We start from the raw sequence: 22,257 nt of genomic DNA, 5'->3' as shown, positions 1-22,257 counted from the left end.
AATCATTCCAATACGGAAAGTGTGCACGCAGGGCTCAGGTCACTCCAGTAGCAAATCAGCCTACAACGCACATTGTTCTGTAATAGCCACTTTGAATCAACAGTGTTTATTTCTGCAATAAATCTGCATGTCTACAGGCCACTTTCTTTTGCAAGCCAGCCTATTTCCAAAGGACGTGCCCATGTGTACATGGACACATAGAGAACAGGCCTGCGGCTCTAGCTGCCTGTATTTGGGCCTTCAGCTACATGAAAATGATAATGAAAGTGAAATCTGGCTGCTGATTAACTCCAGGCTATTTAATTCCTCTCTGTAATTGAAACACTCACTAGGTTTATCCCACATCACCATCATAGGTGTGGATTTTCCTCCCCTCCCACCCAAGTGTTTTATAGCTAACGTGCATCAGGTTGTTAGTGTGTATGCGTGTTGGTTTCAGAGAAGAATTAGTAGGATGGCTTCGGTAAAGTGGAATTCTAACAACAGGCAATTCTACTGACACTGCAATTTGAATACAGCATCAGGAAAATAGGGATGTCAGCAGATTAATAAATACCTGTGAGTTTAGCCAGACAACCGGTACTCAGATCATTCCGCCGCCCGCTCTTAACGGCTCACCGAGAAGTCAAAATTTGACAATGTCCTGGTGTAAATGAGTGATGGCATCAAACACTTGTCCCCTTAAGGCGAGGTACTCCAGGGGCACTGTGACTACAAAGTTGCTATCCTGCAGGAGTGGAGTAACCACAGCTTACTTCTAGTCACAGAATTATGGAGTAGGGTAGAGCAGTCCTAGCCTCAGGGACTCGATAGGCTGAGAAAGCACATCCTGCTATGTCTGTAGTATGAGCAATGGTCCTCTTCTGGTTGTTGCTGAGGGTAAATGGGTTACAGCTTCCCAGGAGTCTAGGAGACAAGGGAGATTCTAGAAAGCCAGAAAACATCATGGGAATTTACTAATGCAGAGACATAAGTAACCTGCACCAGTTGTGTAAAGACTAACAAGACAGCAGCGATTCACACTTTAATATCAGGTGAAACCCTGGCTCCATTGAACTCAATGGGAGATTTGCCATGGAGAGAGGTCAGGATTTCACCCCCAGATGCTGGCTATCCTTTTGTGAAAGCCCCAATGAGGGAAAGGAAAAATTGGTGGAGAGAAGACACAGAGAATCCCAAATTCTTCAAGCAAATGAGAAACAAACATTTCTAGCAGATTGAGAATGACTGGTTCTGTCAGGGTTCCTTCCTCACTCTGAATTTAGGGGTACAGATGTGGGGACCTGCATGCAAGACCCCCTAAGCTTATTTTTACCAGCTTGAGTTAAAAACTTTCCCAAGGCACAAATTCCACCTTGTCCTTGAACAGTATGCTGCCACGTCCAAGTGATTTAGACAAAGAATCAGGGAAAGGACCACTTGGAGTTCCTGTTCCCCCAGAATATCCCCCAAGCCCTTACACCCCCTTTCCTGGGCAGGCTTGAGAATAATATCCTAACCAATTGGTTACAAAGTGAACACAGACCCAAATCCCTGGATCTTTGGACACTGAAAAGAAATCAATCAGTTCTTAAAAGAAGAATTTTATTTAAAAAAAAAAGAAAAGGTAAAAATCCCCTATGCAAAATCAGGTTGGAAGATAACTTTACAGGGTAACAAAAGATGCACAGAACACAGAGGAACCCCCTCTAGCCTCAGTTTCAAAGTTACAACAAAAGAGGGATAAACCTCCCTCCAGCAAAGGGAAAATTCACAAGTTGAGAAAACAAAGATAAACAAATATGCCTTGCCTGGCTGTACTTACAATTTCTGTAACATGAGAGACTGGTTCAGAATGGTTTGGAGGACATGGATTGATGTCTGGTCCCTCTTAGTCCCAAGAGTGAACGAACACAGAAACAAAGAACCCAAAACAAAGCCTCTCTTCCCAATCCAGATTTAAAAGTATCTTTTGTCCCCATCGGTTCCTTTGGTCAGGTGCCAACCAAGTTATTTGAGCTTTTTAACCCCTTACAGGTAAGGAGGAATTTTAGGCTACCCTTATGGTTATGACAGATTCGCTTTTTGTTGTTGTTTGAAAACTTTGGCATATCTCACAGGAGCACAGGGTGATGGATAAACTAGTCTAGCACCCTGTCTCTGACAGTGGCCAGTGCCAGATACTTCAGAGGAAGATAAAATAATTTCCTTTTCTTTCTGGCTTAGGCCAGGACTAGAAGCTGAGGTTGTGAAATACTGGGTCAGATACTCAGCTGGTGAAAATGAGCCTAACTCCAGTGCTGAATGGTGTTGCTTCCATTTATACCACCTGAGGACTGGGCCATTGAAAAGTAAAACCAAAGGATCACAATGTCTCTGGCCTGAGCAAGCCCACAAAGTACTAGAGGTGAGATCCTGACTCTATTGAAGTCAATGATAGTTTTTATACTGGACTTTAGTGGGGCCAGGATTTCATCCTGGGAATTTACATCAGCTGAGGCTCTGGACCACAATGTTTATATCAGCAGGGAAAATGTTTTTAAACCTTAAAAACAATTTATATCATGTCTGGGGCAAAGATTTGGCACAATTCTGATTCATCCCTCCCCAATTACTAATCTCCAGATTTTCATTACGCAGACAGAATTGGAGAAAACCCAAAAGGTAATTTTTTCTCCTGGTTATTTAGCTGGCATGGGATAAATACTTGAATCAGATTTGGTTTGTGCATGAATCCACTGACCAAGAAGGCAATTCAGAATCACATGGAGAGTGGTTTATTTAGAAAAAGAAAATCAAACCAAACCACACCCAGCAGAGCAGATAGTCTGGTGATGAGGTGAAACCTTGTCTTCTCTTATGTGCCAATCAGGCAGGTTTTGGTATAAGGTCTTCATTTTGACTGTCTTTAAGACAATAAAAAAGGATCGTAGTACAGTCTGAGAATTCCCCTGTCTGATTCACAGCAAGATTTAAGTGTTGAACATGCAAAGCCTTCAAAGCTGGAGCAATGCTGTGTTCCACATCCGTTGTAGCTTGCAGCAATTAGACACGCTCAGGGTTAGCACAATACTGTGCAAAGGGCTAGGGGGCACTGTGTGTTAAAATAATGGTTCAACCACACCTGAACCCAGTACAAACAACACTGGAAGAATGAGTAGCCCAAAGCAGGCCTTGAAAATTGATTCTTCAGTAGCAGAGACTTCACACTGCCCTTGGTGACCTGACGGCCGTAGATATATTTATTTAGGTATCATCTTCTTCATGGCAGCTGAGTGTTTATAAACAGGCCATTTCAAGTGTGTGTGTGGGGGGGGGGGGTCTGTGTTTTGGCCAGCTTATGAAACTTAAGAGGCTTGTTGCTAGCATTCCTCATGCAAGTTTCTTGATAATACTTCTTCATGATAGGCGTGGGAAAAGTGTCAGAAACATTTCTGGGCATGCTAAGAGAGTGTCCAAATGAGATTCTGAGGCAGTGGAACAAAATCATAAACATTATACATTATGTAGTGTATACAGCTCAGAATGCTTCACACACACCCTGCCCAAAGATACATTATTAAACCCATTGTCTGTGCTGAACTGGACTGCAGCCATAAGCTGGACAGCAATTTCTAGTGCCCTTCTCCCATTATCTCTAAACGACTCAGCACACACAGGGAATTAGACCTAACTTGATTCATGGCCCTAGAGTTCTTTTGAGAACCTTTCCCACAGTGTTTTATAGAAAGAAACATGGGAATTAGTGCACAAAGCACCTGCTGGTGGAACATGGAGAGACGACTTGTCACATAATGCTAACTCTCTAACTTCTCCTACGAGTTCAGGCTTGTCAAGGTTTCTTCCCCCTCTGAACTCTAGGGTACAGATGTGGGGACCTGCATGAAAACTCCCCTAAGCTTATTTTTACCAGTTTAAGTTAACACTTCCCCAAGGTACAAACTATTTTACCTTTTGTCCCTGGACTTTATTGCTGCCACCACCAACCGTCTAACAAATATAACAGGGTAAGAGCCCACTTAGAAACGTCTTTCCCTCCAAAATCCCCCCAAGCCCTACATCCCCTTTCCTGGGGAAGGCTTCATAAAAATCCTCACCAATTTGCATAGGTGAACACAAACCCAAACCCTTGGATCTTGAGAACAATGAAAAAGCAATCAGGTTCTTAAAAGAAGAATTTTAATTAAAGAAAAAGTAGAAGAATCAACTCTGTAAAAGCAAGATGGTAAATACCTTACAGGGTAATCAGATTCAAAACATAGAGAATCCCTCTAGGCAAAACCTTAAGTTACAAAAAGACACAAAAACAGGAATATACATTCCATTCAGCACAACTTATTTTCTCAGCCATTTAAACAAAACAGAATCTAACGCATATCTAACTAGATTACTTACTGACTTTTTACAGGAGTTCTGACCTGCATTCCTGCTCTGGTCCTGGCAAAAGCAACATAGAGACAGAGAGAACCCTTTGTTTCCCCCCACTCCAGCTCTGAAAGTATCTTGTCTCCTCATTGGTCATTTTGGTCAGGTGCCAGCGAGGTTGTCTTAGCTTCTTAACCCTTTACAGGTGAAAGGGTTTTTCCTCTGGCCAGGACGGATTTAAAGGTGTTTACCCTTCCCTTTATATTTATGACAAGGCTCTTCTCGGCAATAAGGAGCCCAGAGGCCTGCAAGTGCAGCTGGAGATAAAAAGGAGGTGCATACATCTCTTTATCCAGGTTTCGTTGATGCCCTGAGACAATCTTATTTATGGAAAAAGAAAAGGAGTACTTGTGGCACCTTAGAGACTAACCAATTTATTTGAGCATGAGCTTTCGTGAGCTACAGCTCACTTCATTGGATGCATACCGTGGAAACTGCAGCAGACTTTATATACACACAGAGATCATGAAACAATACCTCCTCCCACCCCACTGTCCTGCTGGTAATAGCTTATCTAAAGTGATCATCAAGTTGGGCCATTTCCAGCACAAATCCAGGTTTTCTCACCCTCCACCCCCCCACACACAAACTCACTCTCCTGCTGGTAATAGCCCATCCAAAGTGACAACTCTCTACACAATGTGCATGATAATCAAGGTGGGCCATTTCCAGCACAAATCCAGGTTTTCCTCATCCCCCCACCCCCATACACACACACAAACTCACTCTCCTGCTGGTAACAGCTCATCCAAAGTGACCACTCTCCCTACAATGTGCATGGTAATCAAGGTGGGCCATGTCCAGCACAAATCCAGGCTCTCTCACCCCCACCCTTTTTTTCCCCCGGGACACACACACACACACACAAACTCACTCTCCTGCTGGCAATAGCTCATCCAAACTGACCACTCTCCAAGTTTAAATCCAAGTTTAACCAGAACGTCTGGGGGGGGGGGGTGTAGGAAAAAACAAGGGGAAATAGGCTACCTTGCATAATGACTTAGCCACTCCCAGTCTCTATTTAAGCCTACATTAATAGTATCCAATTTGCAAATGAATTCCAATTCAGCAGTTTCTCGCTGGAGTCTGGATTTGAAGTTTTTTTGTTTTAAGATAGCGACCTTCATGTCTGTAATTGCGTGACCAGAGAGATTGAAGTGTTCTCCGACTGGTTTATGAATGTTATAATTCTTGACATCTGATTTGTGTCCATTTATTCTTTTACGTAGAGACTGTCCAGTTTGACCAATGTAAATGACCAATGTAAAAGGTCGCTATTTTAAAACAAAAAAACTTCAAATCCAGACTCCAGAGAGAAACTGCTGAATTGGAATTAATTTGCAAATTGGATACTATTAATGTAGGCTTAAATAGAGACTGGGAGTGGCTAAGTCATTATGCAAGGTAGCCTATTTCCCCTTGTTTTTTCCTAGCTCCCCCCCCCCCCCCACCAGACGTTCTGGTTAAACTTGGATTTAAACTTGGAGAGTGGTCAGTTTGGATGAGCTATTGCCAGCAGGAGAGTGAGTTTGTGTGTGTGTGTGTCCCTGGAGAAAAAAAGGGGGGGGGTGAGAAAGCCTGGATTTGTGCTGGACATGGCCCACCTTGATTACCATGCACATTGTCGGGAGAGTGGTCACTTTGGATGGACTATTACCAGCAGGAGAGTGAGTTTGTGTGTGTATGGGGGTGGGGGAGTGAGAAAACCTGGATTTGTGCTGGAAATGGCCCACCTTGATTATCATGCACATTGTAGGGAGAGTGGTCACTTTGGATGAGCTATTACCAGCAGGATAGTGAGTTTGTGTGTGTGTTTTTTGGAGGGGGGTGAGGGGGTGAGAGAACCTGGATTTGTGCAGGGATTGGCCCACCTTGATTATCATGCACATTGTGTAGAGAGTTGTCACTTTGGATGGGCTATTACCAGCAGGAGAGTGAGTTTGTGTGGGGGGTGGTGGAGGGTGAGAAAACCTGGATTTGTGCTGGAAATGGCCCAACTTGATGATCACTTTAGATAAGCTATTACCAGCAGGACAGTGGGGTGGGAGGAGGTATTGTTTCATGATCTCTGTGTGTATATAAAGTCTGCTGCAGTTTCCACGGTATGCATCCAATGAAGTGAGCTGTAGCTCACGAAAGCTCATGCTCAAATAAATTGGTTAGTCTCTAAGGTGCCACAAGTACTCCTTTTCTTTTTGCGAATACAGACTAACACGGCTGTTACTCTGAAACCTGTCTTATTTATGGGACACTCCTGACCTTTGGAGAGATCCCATTTGTAAGAGACTGAGTGAATTACTTTAGCAAGAGGTGGACAGGAAATAGAGGAGTGCTCACAAAACCTTCCCTGTCTCCACAGTTGCCTGTGAACCTCGAGACGCACAACTGACTGAGTATAAATGGCTGCCGTGGTGGATTTTCAGTAGATTGTGGAATCAAAAACATGGTTCCCCACCGGCAAAACACATAATTGTTCACGACTCACTACAAACCCTGGAGTGCTGTTTCTAAGATGTTCTTTATCTGTTTCTCTAACAGCACTGATAAAATAATTCTCCTGTAACCAATTGTCTCCAGAGAAATCCTGGTACATCCTTTAATTAGATTTTGGTCCAGAGAAAGTCCAACGGGTTATTTTTCCCTGTCCCAACAGGCATATATTTCATACTTCTGTGGATCACTAATCAGAGCAGCTGGGCATTCCAGCCTCTTCAGGGCTTCTGTTAATGCACTAGCAACCTTGTCCATAGAGAAAAAATAACCAGATACTTATGTATTCTCTGCAGCTGAGTTTGTAGACACAATTATGTAATAACCCCACTCGCCTTGCTGTAGCAATGGGAAATACATCCCCAAAGGTCTACCATTAAAGGCCACACTTTTAAAATTGTATTTCGAGGTTACTCACAAAAATATATCTTTAATAATATAATATGGGAAAACAAAGATTTTGCTAATATTTCCCCTTTGGTCTTTTAAGTCAGCATCCTCTTCCTCCTTTCCTCTCTGTTCCACACGCAAAAGCCTCAAGACCTCAAAGATTTTCCCAGGGAGTTGATTGAGCCTGACATGGGTATGACATTCACAAAGCTCATTGTTTTGGGAGACAATATTCATGCAGGCAAGGCTTAGGGTAGAATAGCACAACCATGCCTATCTGCTGCCTTCTCCACCTTCTCGCCACACCCACACACAGAGCCAGCATCCTCTGTTTTAGACACTGAGACTGAATGTGGACCCAGGAGCTACGCCCATGTCCTTCCCCCCTCAGGAGGCAATCAGAACTCTCCCTTTCTCCAGGCAAGGGGACGCTATCACCGTGATATCAAAAAATCAGGGACTCCACCAAATCCGCAAACCCACTTAAGCCCATGAGCAGAAGAATCAGTGAACCACAATGACTAAACACTGTCTGCTGCTTCTGCTTCCATCCCACTTCACCACCAGCACCCCAGGACCTACCTGGTTCTTGGACCACCCAAGACAGAAAAAGCGGGTAGAGAGATAACTTAAGCACAACAGGGGGAAAATATTAGTTTGATAATACAAGAACAAAAAGTGACATTTCATTAAATTAAAAGATGGCAAATTCAAAACTGATAAAAGGAAATAGTATTTCACACAATGTCTGAATAAACTGTGGAACTCATTGTTTCAAGAAGTCATTGAGGCCATGAATGTAACAAGATTACAAAAGGAATCATATATTTATATGGCTATCAAGAACATCTGGAAGTATCATAACAAAAATATACGTAAGGGATACAAAAACCTCATGATCCTAAAGGCCAAGCACCCGTAAGTCCTACTGGTGTTAATGTAAACTGAATTCTTAGCACCTCTGAAAATCAGGCTATTTCACTGTATGCTTAGAGATGGGCTGTCATGGCAAATGTTTAAGGGTGTTTCAAAGTCTAAATTAATGTTCACAAGTCACTTTGAGATTCTCAGATTAAATATGCACTAGAAACCCAAGGGAAAATGCTAAATTATGCTACAGATTGTAAAAGAGATGCCACACAAGCTTAGAATTGGCCTATGAAAGATGATGAACGCCTACAACTCTGACTGATTTCCGTTCAAGCATTCAACATTTTGAAGATTAAGCCCTTTAAGAGGGAGAAATTATGAATTATAGCAAAACTTATTTAGGAATAAGTCTTCCTACATATTATGGGGTCTTTATATTTTTCCTCCCTTGTACACTACTTTAAAAGGACTTTTGCATGAAGTAGGATCCTGTTTCTTAAGATTTCATTTGCTCAAGGTGCCCTGTCCTTGAACTCATAGGTAGAGATCAGCAAATAACAGATTTTTTGCTTTGGGGGCCAAACTGAAAAATCAAAATAAAGTCCAGTTTGATTTGAACCATAACCTCATTTTTTTCAAGGTTTTTGGTTGAATCAGAAAACTTGAAAAAAATTAGTTTCAAATCAACCTAAACATTTTGAATTGACCCAAAACAATTTTTTTTGAACTTTTGATTCATACTGAGTCGACCAAAACGTTTCAATTGATTCAAAAGATTTTTTTTTTATTTTATTTTGATTTTGGCTGTTTAAGATATTTTTTCACCCTTTTTATATATTTTTTTTAAACTGGCCTGATTTAAAATTGAAACACTGTCAAATCAAAAAGTCAAAATGAAACATTTTGACTATTTCAAATTTTTGTTTCCCTGCAAAAGCATTTTTCAGAAAAAAAAGTGAAAAACCTTTGCCCAGCTGTAGTCAGATGCTTCTGTTTGTGACACTGCAATTGGTACCATGGAAATACTTGTGAAGTCACAGAGGCACGCAGGCAACAAGCATCAAGATCAGATGAAGTGTTAAGAAAACTCCATCAATACTCCTTCTGAAACTGACAGCCAGATTCTGATCTCATTTAAACCAGTGTAAGAATCTGGCCCAATAATCTTGCCAGAGTAAAAACTGAGTAAGGACTTCAGGATCTGAAACATTAATTATAGATCAAGAGACTATAAATCTTGAATATACCCCGATGAAAAAAAGGAGAATCACTTCCAGAACAAAAGAGCTTTTGCGAAGTTATTGACTGTTGGCTCCTTTGTACATTCCTGAACACAAAGGACACAGGCAGCTCAGGGAACAGGGTGGTGGATTAATTCAGTCCTGTGATTGGCAGCTAGCAAATATGACAACGTCCTCTGTGGCTCTTGAGACTGATACAGGACTGCAAATTGGGTCTCTCTCATGACCACTAAGAAATGTACCTTGCACTGGTAAGAGCAGAGCCAATAAGTAAAACTGGCCCCATGGTATCAATTTAAAAAGCAAGAAGCAATTTCATGGAACAAAGCTAGCCATGTTTTTCCCTTATTTACAATGTTCATTAGGTCAATTTATTGTTACATCCCACATTGTCGCTTAGTCGGGAATTGCTGTTGCAGCTGCAACATGATGGCACCATGCAAGAAACACACAGAACGTGCCACAGAATTTCCATTGTGAGGGTGCCCAGCATTTAGGCTTGAGTTGGCGAAGAGAGAGCATTGTAAGCACCATGTTCTGGGTGCACACGGATCACCAACGCAAGCTGTCAGTTTTGTCATCGGTGTCCTCAACAGTATATATAATCTCCACAGAAAGTGTCTCCAATTGCATTCACTGGTATTTTACTGATGTCTCCTGCCTTGGAAATATCCTTTCCCTCAGCTCCACAGGGTACTGTGTATTGTCTCTGAAAGTCCTCTGGTGTACTGGAAAAGTTCAGTATTAATGACACCAAGTGGGGCTCTCTGAGGCTGATTTAGCAAAATCCAGTAGTTCAGAAATCTCTTAGGTTTCAGGCTCTGAGATGAGGAGTGGCTTAGGCTATACAGCATGAAGCCCTTGATAGAGGCATTCCTATGGTCCTCAGATCATACCCAGTGGCTGTGCACTAAAATTGTGGATTTTATTATTCCCACTGCAGTCAGGACATCAGGTGTAGAGCACAGAGGGGCATAACGGAGTACAAGACATTAAAGAAAATAGCCAAGACCTGAAAGCATGAGGAAAAAAACATATCAAACAAGCTGCTAGAGTCTGTGTCCTCTCTGAGTGGTGAGATAAACACTTCATCACAGAATGCACCAATTAAATGGACTGGACATGGCTATCTGTGACTGCAAAGGAAAAAAAAAAGTCAAAGCAATGTCTCCAGCTTGATCTGATGGTTATTTCACTTTAAGCTGAAAGAGAGTGAATAAGAGAGTGCACCATATCTTCAGGGAATGGTTAAACCCCATGGGCCTGATTCTCTCTTCCATGTAGAATTGGGCCCCCAAACTGGAGGGAAAGGAATTAGAAACTGTGCTAGGTATTTCATTTAACGGTTCCCTTAAGGTTGTGTCTCAATTAGTTAAAAGTATAGAAGGGCCTGAATGTTTAGATCTTACCACCCTTGAACTTTGGAAAGTTAACATCTGAATCTGAACTATGTAGCAAAGCTCCAAAGCACAGGGAGGAACAGATTAGACCAAGAAATAGAGAGTCTACTGAGACTGCTAATGAGGGTAATAGTTGCCATGATATGAGATACGGATGTAGGGCACTTGGTGGACCGATTTCACATAGGCCACCAAGCTGCCATCAGATGGCAACAACACTGAAGTCTTGACTGACTTAAGCTGAATATGAATCAGCAACTGAGAAGTGAAGTGCTCTTTTATACGATTACCTCTATCCAAATCTTCTTAAATTTATAGATTAAGGCCTGAAGGGACCTAGTCTGGCTTAATGTCTATCACAGTTCATAGAATTTCACCCAGTTACCCATGCACTGAGCCCAACAACTTGTGTTTGATGACATCCAGAGATGGAGAATCCACCATGTCCCTCAGTAGTTTGTTCCAATGATTAATCACTGTCACTGTTAAAACTGTGTGCCTTATTTCTCACTGGAATTTGTCTGGCTTCAGCTCCAGCCATCAGTTCTTGTTATGCCATTCTCTCTTAAAGAGACTTTTCAGTGCCCAGTGTTTTCTCCCCATTAAGGGACACACCATAATCAAGTCATCTCTTGATCTTCTTTGTGATAAACTACAGACTGGGCTCTTTAACTCTCTTACTGTAAGGCATTTGTTCCAAGCCCTCAAATCATTTTAGTGGGTTTTCTCTGCATTCTCTTGGTTTTCCTAGACTCTGGCACTGAGTCCAAAGGCTGAAACACTTTGTGTATAAGTCAGGAAGAGAGAGCCAATGGAGATACGCTTCCAGGATCAGGAATTCTAACAATTATAAAGCAAAGGCATTGTTAAGGTAGGGAGTTTCTAGGAGAGTCACCAGGATACTATCCCTTTAAGATGTTCAGTGACTTATACCAGAATGGCTAAGAGAGCAGCTGCAACATGGTTCCATAATGAGCAATTTGACTCCAAAATGCCTGGTTACTTCATAATCCCCGAGGTGGAAACAAAAAAACGTACATACATCTCCAGGAGTTTCTCCATAACCTCGCTGGATGCAATGGATGCTTTTCTCTCCATCCTCAGTCAAGAATGCCTCGGGGCATGAAGTGACACACTTAGGACAGGGCTTGGAGATTTCATAAGAACAGCTGGTCTCTCTGCACGCACTGAGCTGAAGAACTGATGGCACCGCTGTTACTTAGGAAATTCAAAGCAAGAGCCACTCTCTTGTTTATTTTTCAAGGAACAAACGATGAATCCCATGGAAGGGATGGATTTGCTGTGCCTGCTTCACATCTGATTTGTGAAAGAACAACCTGCCTTTCCCTGTAATAAGGACCTTTATTTATTTTGGGGGTATCAGGGTTGCTGAAATCATAATTTAAAAAAAATCTATTACAAATGAATCATTAGCTAGGTCCAAAATATGATCAGCTGGGTCTGGGGGCTCTCAGTGTAGTGACATTAAGGTATTTCATCCTGGGATGTGAACTTGAAAGCTAGAGATATTTGGCCTGATCAGTACGAGGATGGGAGAAAAATCAAAAGTGATTTAGCAGGCAGTTACTTTCCCACTGACTCAGCAATAAAGCAATGGTCCAGCAAAGACTCAAGAGCCCTGTGCTGTAGCCTCTCCTGGATGAAATGTAAAACTGGAGTCCTAACTAGTTGTCCTCATTATAGATCTCACAGCACATTTTATAAGTCTCGGGATGTTAGGTTCAGTGTCCTCGCCTCATTCAAAGTGGAGTATTTATTTTCTGTCTCTCAATTAGATACTTCAGTTTTTGCCTTGAATTGTTGTGCAGAGCTGTTGGGCATGGAAAAAAACAAACAAACAACTGATGCATTTCTCCCTAGAGGTGGGTAAAGTGATACCTGTATATAAATGAGTAGTTTGTACAGCATTTGGGGCTCCTTCTGCATGACAAGTGGTATATAAAGGTCAGATGTCATTACGTCACCATGTTGGTGCTTGTCTCATGTGAGATGAAATAAGAGGACACGTCCAGGCTGAATCCAATATAATCCAGTCCAGTTTTTATATTTTTATTGGTGCTGCTGTTGAGGAACTGGTGTTTTATGCACTAGGTCGTTAGTGGTTCAACCACTGAAGGATGACGGGAAAATTGAGTGTTCAGCTTTTCCGAGGGCTGTACTGAGTCATTAGGATCCCCTCCCCAAACACATGAAATTCTGAAAGAAGATTAACTCCAATTTTCCTGCTGGGATTTTCATTACCATTAGGTTATTCTGGCTCTGTGACTGCACCAATCTAACGGATTAAAAAAAAAGTGTTACAGCAAAAAAAACCCCGCAACTGGCCCGTGCCAGCTGAGAGCTTTGGGACCCTCCCTCCTCGCAGGGTCCTAGAGTCTGGGCTCCAGCCCAAGCCCGGATGTCTACACAGCTATGTAAGAGCTGCGTGGCTCAAGCCGCACTGGCATGGGCCAGCGGCAGGTTTTTCTTTGCTGTGTAGACATGCCCAAGTAGGCCTTAAATGCGTCCAGGTTTAACCACGGTTTGATAAGATTTGTGATTTCCAGGAGTTGAGGATGTTTGATTTTGTACACCCTAACATCGCTCCATACTCACATAAAGTAGCATATGAGATTGGATTTTGTTCTCAGACACACCAGTGCAAATCCAGAGTAATGCCATTCAGGTCACTGGAGTTATGCCAGATTTACGCTGGCATGCGTGATCAGAATCTGGCCTGCGCAGTTTGTTGTATGTGAGAGAGAGAAATAAATTGTGCAGATAAAAAAAAGCCAGAGATAAATTGTGCAATTTAGACAGAGCCCTGTTTGGAGGGCAATGCAGAGCCATCTGAATCAGGAGGAGTGGGGGAGGGAGGGTTCCTCAGGAAGTGATGTGTCTCTTGAGCTGCTCGTTGTGATTAAGGCATTACACACTGTGCAGGGTCTATCCGTGGTGCAGACTGTTCCCCCGATACGGAAGAAGGCAGGAGACACGGCTGTAGCATTCCTCACATGGGCTGCACAAGTGAGGGGGAGATTTCTGCAAGCCCACCAAGGGCCAATCTCAGCCTGGCCCAGACATCGGACAGGCTTCGGCATGCATAGAAAGTTAGTGAAAGATGCCAGGAAAACTGCCCTGGAGTCTGAGTGCCTCAATTTCTTCAAAGCATGAGTGCAGAATAGAAAACAGCAGTGCAAGTTTCCCCATGTCTACCTAGAATGGGACTGTGACCACTCACACATTTCACCTAGGCCCCCCAGCATCCTTTAGAGGGTAATGATTGTCACATCTAACTTCTGAGGTCTGGATATGAACCAACAAATTAGAGATACACCACTCTAGTCATCACCACATCCCTGAGCCATCCACTTATCCCAGCCTTCATCCATATCACATGATAAAGAGTCAGATATAAACTCCCACCTGTAGAAATCTCAGCGGGATCAGTGTTTGACTGAGACTGCAATAATTACGACAACAACCAGCAGAACGGCCATCCCGACAGAGAGAAGGCAGCACTTCATCTTCCTGGCTCGTTGCTAAGAGAAAAACAGGAAACAGAAATAAATAGAATCATAGAATCATAGAATATCAGGGTTGGAAGGGACCTCAGGAGGTCATCTAGTCCAACCCCCTGCTCAAAGCAGGACCAATCCCCAATTAAATCATCCCAGCCAGGGCTTTGTCAAGCCTGACCTTAAAAACTTCTAAGGAAGGAGATTCTACCACCTCCCTAGGTAACGCATTCCAGTGTTTCACCACCCTCCTAGTGAAAAAGTTTTTCCTAATTTCCAACCTAAACCTCTCCCACTGCAACTTGAGACCATTACTCCTTGTCCTGTCCTCTTCTACCACTGAGAACAGTCTAGAACCATCCTCTCTGGAACCACCTCTCAGGTCGTTGAAAGCAGCTATCAAATCCCCCCTCATTCTTCTCTTCTGCAGACTAAACAATCCCAGTTCCCTCAGCCTCTCCTCATAAGTCATGTGTTCCAGACCCCTAATCATTTTTGTTGCCCTTCACTGGACTCTTTCCAATTTATCCACATCCTTCTTGTAGTGTGGGGCCAAAAACTGGACACAGTACTCCAGATGAGGCCTCACCAATGTCAAATAGAGGGGGACAATCACATCCCTCGATCTGCTCGCTATGCCCCTACTTATACATCCCAAAATGCCATTGTCCTTCTTGGCAACAAGGGCACACTGCTGTCAAAATACATGTATGTGTTCATTGGACGATGCAGAGAAAGTCTGAAGAAATATCGCTGCACATCGATCTCCACTTCCAGGACTGGCTGAGTCACATGCAGGATGCTAGGCTACAGAAGACATGCCTTTTACTCAGTGCAGATCCACCCTTCTGTGCACCCTCCTGAGAGAAAAGCCTCCCTTGAAACTCGCAGCCACATTCCTCACCCACTGCTCTTCCTACTCAGGCCATCACCAGCTGACACTCACTTATTGCCATCACGTTAAATCAGGGATTTGGGCAGTGCTAGGTGATTGGTGAAAGGGATCACGACTACCTTCCTACTGACAGGAGAAGGGGCTGTCTCGGCAGAAATCTGTAATAATCCCAGCCATGCAAAAATATAGGTAATTTCTTAGGCCAGCAAAGATGCTTCAGCATCCAAGCACCCTGATTTCCATTCAGATTAAGGTCAAGAGCCAGATTTTTGCTCCTGGAAGTTGTAACCTTGACGTCCACATTTGTCTGAAGCAGAAGTAAATGAGATAACCAGGCAAGAAAATTGCAGATGCAATTCAGTGTTGATAAATACATAGCAATGCACATTACAAAACATAATCCCAACTATACATACAAAATAATGGGGTCTAAATGAGCTGTCACAACTCAAAAAGGAGATCTTGGAGTCTGTGAATAGTTCTCTGAAAACATCCGCTCAATGTACAGCAGCAGTCAAAAAACCTAACAGAATGTTAAGAATCATTAGGAAAGGGATAGATAATAAGACAGAAAATACCATGAAGTCACTACAGAAATTCATAGTATGCCCACACCTTGAATACTGCATGCAGTTCTGGTCATCACATCTCAAAACAGATATATTAGAATTGGAAAAAGTACAGAGAAGATCAAGAACATGATTAGGGGTATGACACAGCTTCCATATGAGGAGAGATTAAAAAGATTGGGGCTGATCATCTTACAAAAGAGACGACTAAGGGAGGATATGTTAGAGCTCTGTAAAATCATGACTGGTGTGAAAAAGCCAATAAAGAAATGTTATTTACCCCTTCACATAACAAAAGAACCAGGGGTCACCCAATGAAATTAACAGGCAGCAGGTTTAAAACAAACTGAAGGGTGTACTTCACACAATGCACAGTCAACCTGTGGAACTCATTGCCAGGGCATGTTGTGAAGGCCAAAAGCATAACTAGGTTCAGAAAAGAAATAGATATGTTCATGGAGGATAGGTCCATCAATGGCTATTAGACAAAATGGTCAGGGATGCAACCCCATGCTCTGGGTGTCCCTAAACCTCTGACTGCTAGAAGTGGGGACTGGATGACAGGGGATGGATCACTAGATAAACTGCCCTCTTCTATTCATTCCCTCCAAAGCCTCTGGTACAGAACACTGTCAGAAGACAGGCCACTGGGCTAGATGGACCATTGGTCTGACCCAGGGTGGCCATTCTCTGTTTTTAGGTTTACCCAGTATCTTCCACAGCTGTAATACTGCCGTTATCTATTTATAACCTCTCTCTTGAGGGGCAATTCCTTATTCCCTGTTTAACTGGATAGAATAATGGAAGTCCCATAAGGCCATTGGAATCATGGGTTCACTTTAATCCAGGCTCTTGCTTGGATGCACTATATAATAGCACATTAAATGAGTTCCCCGATATAGCTCACACAGTATAATGCCGCTCACGCTGAGAGCCCGTCAGAGACAGTGAGCTCTTTCCTCCAGCCCTGTGTCCACGAACCCAGATAATAACAACGAGGCATAATCAAGCAACTACATATATCTACAGTCCTTTCTTACAGCTATAGCAGCACTTTGGGATAAAGGAGTCAGCTAATTTTTGTACTGGCATCCACTTTCTTTCCTGGTCAGTGCTGTAAACACCTTCCTAGTCAGCACTAATTCCAAATTCTTTGCTCATGGCATCATTGCACCATACATATCTGAATTAAATTGCATTTGCTATCATTTAAAACTAGATCAGTGGGTCTCCAATTATTTAGAAGTGACAGGGGTCCGCTCATGGACCCACCTCCCCTTCCAATGCCCAAATTCCTCACTGCCTCTTTGTCCAATTACCTCACTCTATGGACTATTAGGCCCATCGTACATACTTTGTGAACACTGGACTAGATGGGGCCATGGGATGCAAAAGGACCCTCTTTTGCATTTCAAAGCCATTGAGAAACTTGAATGTTGATGTTTTGTTTCTATGAGGTTTTTCTAATATCAGTTATGAGAGATCTTTAATAAAAATGCTGAGGTCTCTAGTGACCTCTCTACAGTTCCTAAACCATGGCAGAAGTACTTACCCTGGGTCTCCTTTCCTTCATCCAGTTTGCAACTACTCACACACTACTAAGGGTTTAGGTGCTTTAACTATACATAATTTCTTGTGCATGTTTTGATAAGGAATTCTCTCTGGTTCTGAGTGGGGAGCATTATGATCATGTCGGCATATGCGTCTCAGTCAATTTGCCGTGATTGTAGTGAGGAGAATGTCAGTGGGCCCTGGTCCTTCCCGTCATCATCCTCTATAATTTTAACTAATTTTTCCACCTATAAAGGTAAATTTCTCCTTTTCAATGACTTAAGCTTCACTTCCAAGGGGGAACTTAATCAAATACATTCTGAAGAGCTGAGCACATGAGATAATGGGCCTGCTGCAACCTTTTGTTTACCTTTAGCCTTAAGTAATTTCAAGTCAATAAGGGAGCATTGCCTCTGCTTAAAATCACAAAGACTATCTTGAAAAGACTAGTTCTTGTCGGGTTCTAAAAACCATAGACTCTGTTGCATCAGTAGGGAATGCTAGCGGGCCATTTAGCTTAGAGCAGGATTGACTTCATTATTCTTAGACATTTTATATGTATAAACATTTTATAAGTTCTGTCCTGGTTGACAAATTACAATAATGGCTCCTGTTCCCTTTATATCACCACTTTATGGATTTAGCATGTCGCTCCAACATGCTTCTATAATCTGTTTTAGGTGTTACAGCCTTTTCCTCTTAATTCCTCATCTCGTTCTTTCATTTTTCATTAAGGCAAATGTTCATTCCATTGCAAAGACAGTTTGCACTTTTCATCTGTATTTCAGTCTCCATTCAAAAATCTTAGCATGCCATAGAATACCTGAGTAGGGATAAATAATATACTACATGCATATGTTGCATTCATATACCACTTTTTATCCAGAAGCATCCACAGGAATTTCACAACTGTAATGCCATATACTGGAATCCCTTCACATGCCATAAAATGCAACCACTTCTGGGTTCAATAGGAACAGGAACACTTCACAATAGCTCAGGAAAGGAAGTGAAGAATATCATACCCAAATGAACTCGCAAGAGGCCCTTTGGCAAGCAGAATATAAGTACCAAAACTAGAATATGACTATGGCACTAGAACTAACTCTGCTGCTCTTAAAAAAAAAAGCATCATCAAGTTTTGGTCATCAAGGATACATCAGCATGCCAGTTTTACATCCAAAAGATGGCACCTCTCTCAGTACATTGCCCTCTATCGCATGCTATGGTCTTTGGTTCAACACTTATGCACAGGGAAGACTATCACTTGCTAACCCACCAACTCCAGTTCCTGCAGCATCTGTGCATTCCATGGAGGATTTTTCAGACCGGATCAGAGCTGAACCAGTTTAGCATGTGACATCAGAGGCTGGAGTGGTTTGAGCCTGCCTTAGTCCCAGGCAGGTAAGCACTGGGAGCCGCCTGAGGTAAGCGCTGCCCGGCCGGAGCCCACAACCCCTCCCGCACCCCAAACCCGTGGCCCAGCCCTGAGCCCCTTCCTGTACCCAACTCCCTCCCAGAGCCTGCATCTCTTCCTGCACCCCAATCCTCTCCCCCAGCCCTGAGCCCCCTCCCGCACCCAAACTCCCTCCCAGAGCCTGCATCCCGCACCCCCTCCTGCACCCCAACGCTCTGCCCCAGGCTCAGTCTGGAGCCCCCTCCCACACTCCAAACCCCTTGGCCCCAGCCCAGGGCCTGCACCCCCCCCTCCCACACCCAACCCCCTGTCCCAGCCCAGTGAAAGTGACTGAGGGTGGGAGAGAGCAAGCGATGGAGGGAGGGGGTAAGGGAGTGAGCAGGGCGGGGTCTCAGAGAAGGGGCGGGGCCTCGGGGAGGGGTGGGGCAAAGGTGTTTGGGTTTGTGTGATTAGACAGTGGGCAACCCTAATTCCAGTCAGGCAAGACGTCTTCCTCATTCTCCTCCAGGCTGCCTGAGTGCCAGCGAGGAAGCACTGAGAGCATAGGACTGACAAGTCTTCCCGCTTTCAGTTCCTGTGCCTGGTGCCACTGCACCCTTTCGCTGCCTGGACAACCAATTTCAGGAACAGTCCTGCTGCTCAGCTCCTGCAGCCCCAGGATGGAGCATACTCAGTCGCTCTCTGGGCAATGTGCCATCCAGTTTGCATGTAGGAGCTGTAAGGGGACACAGCATGCTCAATGCAGATGGAAATGTCAGAGAATTTAGCTGCCAAAAATCTAACAAGTCTCCAATGAGCATGTGCAAACTAGAATTTTTTGGAGGTTTAGAATTCAGTCAGATTTTCACTGGAATGGCAAAAGGCACATCCCGCACACTAATGCATCCCACTGCCAAATTTCAAGTCAGTGTTCCAAAGCACAGAGGCACTACAGCTTCTCAACAAAACAGTACTATGAATTTGTAACAGGGGAAAACACCACATTTCCCCCTCATTTTGTTCTTGAAGGTGCCTGGATTGTTTAGCTTAAATTTAAACAAACGAAACCAAACAGCAAACAGAAAGCCAATAACCAAGCCAAACAAACCTCTTTAGGCAGTTGCCTAGAGTGGAAAATTTCAGCCTGAATTGTCTGGCAAAGTTAAAACAACTAAAACCAGGACCTTATAATGGAAAATGTTGGGCAACCTTAATTATAGGCAGAACTACCTACACCACCCAGCTTAGTCTGGTGAGCAGATGAGCCAGATCTTCGGCTGGTGTAGAACAGCATTGATACACTTGTGTGCACCAGTAGTTATTTTTGCTTTAATCTCAGGATTTATAAGTAACATGTTATAGGTAAGGACATATTTTAAGCCTGACAGTGCCCTTTACACACACAATTGAAATAGTGAATACCAAATGTCAGGGAAGAAGTTAGTGGGGCTATTTAGGGACATGAGTTGAAAGTGCTTTATAGTGACAGGAGAGGTGGATGTTACTGTGAGACTGAAAGAATCCTTTGCCTTAATGTTCCACAGAAGAAGCTGTAGGTCACATCCTACAGGCAGGAATCTATTTATCTATGGGAGGGAAGTGAAATGTTAAAAGGCTTTTTAATTATGCCACAATAGATAGTCAAGCAATTAGAACCATTAAAAGCTGCTGAGGCACTGGGCCCAGAGGAGTGACTTACATCCTGGAAATTATTAAGAAAATACAGTTGCAAGGGCAAAAGAAAACATCTTTGTTGCTCAGAGTTTCAAAAGCTGGCTTGGAATGAATCACAGAAATGTAGGGCTGGAAGGGACCTCAAGAAGTCATCTAGTCGAACTGTCTGCGCTGAGGCAAGATCAAGTAAACCTAGACCATCCCTGACAGGTTTGTCTAACCTGTTCTTAAAAACTTCCAGTGACGGAGATGCTACAATCTCTCTTGGAAGCTTATTCCACACCTTAACTACACTTATGATTCAAAGTTTTTCCTAATATCCAACCTAAATCTCCAGAGTTGCAGATTAAGCCCATTATGTCTTGTCCTATCTTCAGTGGAAAATGGAGGACAACTGATTACCATCGTCTTTATAACATCCCTTAATTTATTTGAAGACTGTTAGCAAGTCCCCTCCCAGTCTTCTTTTCTCAAGACTAAACATGACCGGTTTTCTTAAGCTTTCCTCTTAGGTCAGCTTGTCTAAACCTTTCACCATTTTTGTTGCTCTTCTCTGGATTCTCTCTCCAATTTGTCCACACCTTTCCTGAAGTGTGGTGCCCAGAGTGGGCCCCAGTACTCCACATGAGGCTTTACCAGTGTCGAGAATAGCAGGGCAATTACCTCCTATGTCTTTCATATGACACCCCTATTAATGGAACACAGAATGATAGTAGCATATTTTGCAACTTTATTTTTGACTCATATTCAATTTGCGATCCCCTATAATCCCCCAGAACTAACACCTAGACTATTTCCTATTTTGTAGTTGTGCAATTATTTTTTTCTTTCCTGAGTGTAGTACTTTGCATTTGTCTTTACTGAATTTCATTTTTTTAATTTCAGACCAATTCTCCAATTTTTCAAGGTTATTTCGAATTCTAATCCTGTCCTCCAAAATGCTTACAACCTGGCGTCATCCACAAATTAAATAAGTATGCTCTGCACTCCATTATCCAAGTCATTTATGAAAATATTGAATCGTAAAGGACCCAGAACAGTCCCCACTAGAAACATCCCCCCCAGTTGGACAGCGAACCACTGATAACTACTCTTTGAGTATCGTCTTTCAACCAGTTGTGCACCCACATTATATTAATTTCATCTAGACCACATTTCCTTAGTTTGCTTATGAGAATGTAATGTGGGATTGTGTCAAAAGTCTTACTAAAATCAAGATATATCATATCTACAGCCTCCGCCCATATACTAGACAAGTAACCCTGTCAAAGAAGGAAATTGGGTTGGTTTGGCATGATTTGTTTTTCGCCAACTTGGATTTGTCATTACTTACAATCCTGTTGTCCTCTAGGTGCTTACAAAGTGATGGTTTAATAATTTGTTCCTGAATCTGTCCAGGTATCAAAGTTACACTGACAGGTCTACAGTTCCTCAGGTCATCTATGTCCCCCTCCTTTTAAGGATAAGTTCTATGTCTGCCCTTCTCCAGTCCTCTGGGACCTCACCCAGCCTCCACTAGTTTTCAAAGGTGATAACTAATGGTTTCAAGATTGCTTCAGCTAGTTCCTTAAGTACCCAGGGGGGGATTTCATGCAGGCTTTACTGACTTGAATTCATCTAAGGCCTGTCTACATTGCAGAATGTTGTCACTGAAAGGCAGCTTTTGTTGATGAACCAGCGGAGGTGTACACACTGCAATGCCACTTTGGGGGACAAAACTCGTCAGTTTCGGTGACAAAATAAAACCACCTCGATGAGAGCGACAAAGCTTTTTTCAGTAAACTTAAAGCTACAAAGCATCAGTGTAGACACTGTCATTTGTTATATCACCACAACTGGCCTCCCCCAGTATCCCACAA

At 43.0% G+C, this 22,257-nt stretch overlaps 1 protein-coding gene across 1 annotated transcript in view; it reads right to left on the bottom strand.

Moving 5' to 3' along the window:
- Window positions 1-22,257, bottom strand: part of TSNARE1 (t-SNARE domain containing 1) — a 695,747-nt gene that overhangs the window by 61,701 nt on the left and 611,789 nt on the right. The window contains exon 12 of the mRNA XM_073329996.1: window positions 14,222-14,337. Within this exon, the coding sequence (XP_073186097.1) occupies window positions 14,242-14,337 (96 nt within the window). The 3' untranslated portion in view covers window positions 14,222-14,241. The remainder of the gene's footprint in view (window positions 1-14,221; window positions 14,338-22,257) is intronic.

This window comes from Lepidochelys kempii, chromosome 2, assembly GCF_965140265.1.
Source record: "Lepidochelys kempii isolate rLepKem1 chromosome 2, rLepKem1.hap2, whole genome shotgun sequence".
Taxonomy (NCBI): Eukaryota; Metazoa; Chordata; order Testudines; family Cheloniidae; genus Lepidochelys; species Lepidochelys kempii.
Note: the sequence above shows the minus strand (reverse complement) of the source record. Positions and strands in the feature narration are given on the sequence as shown.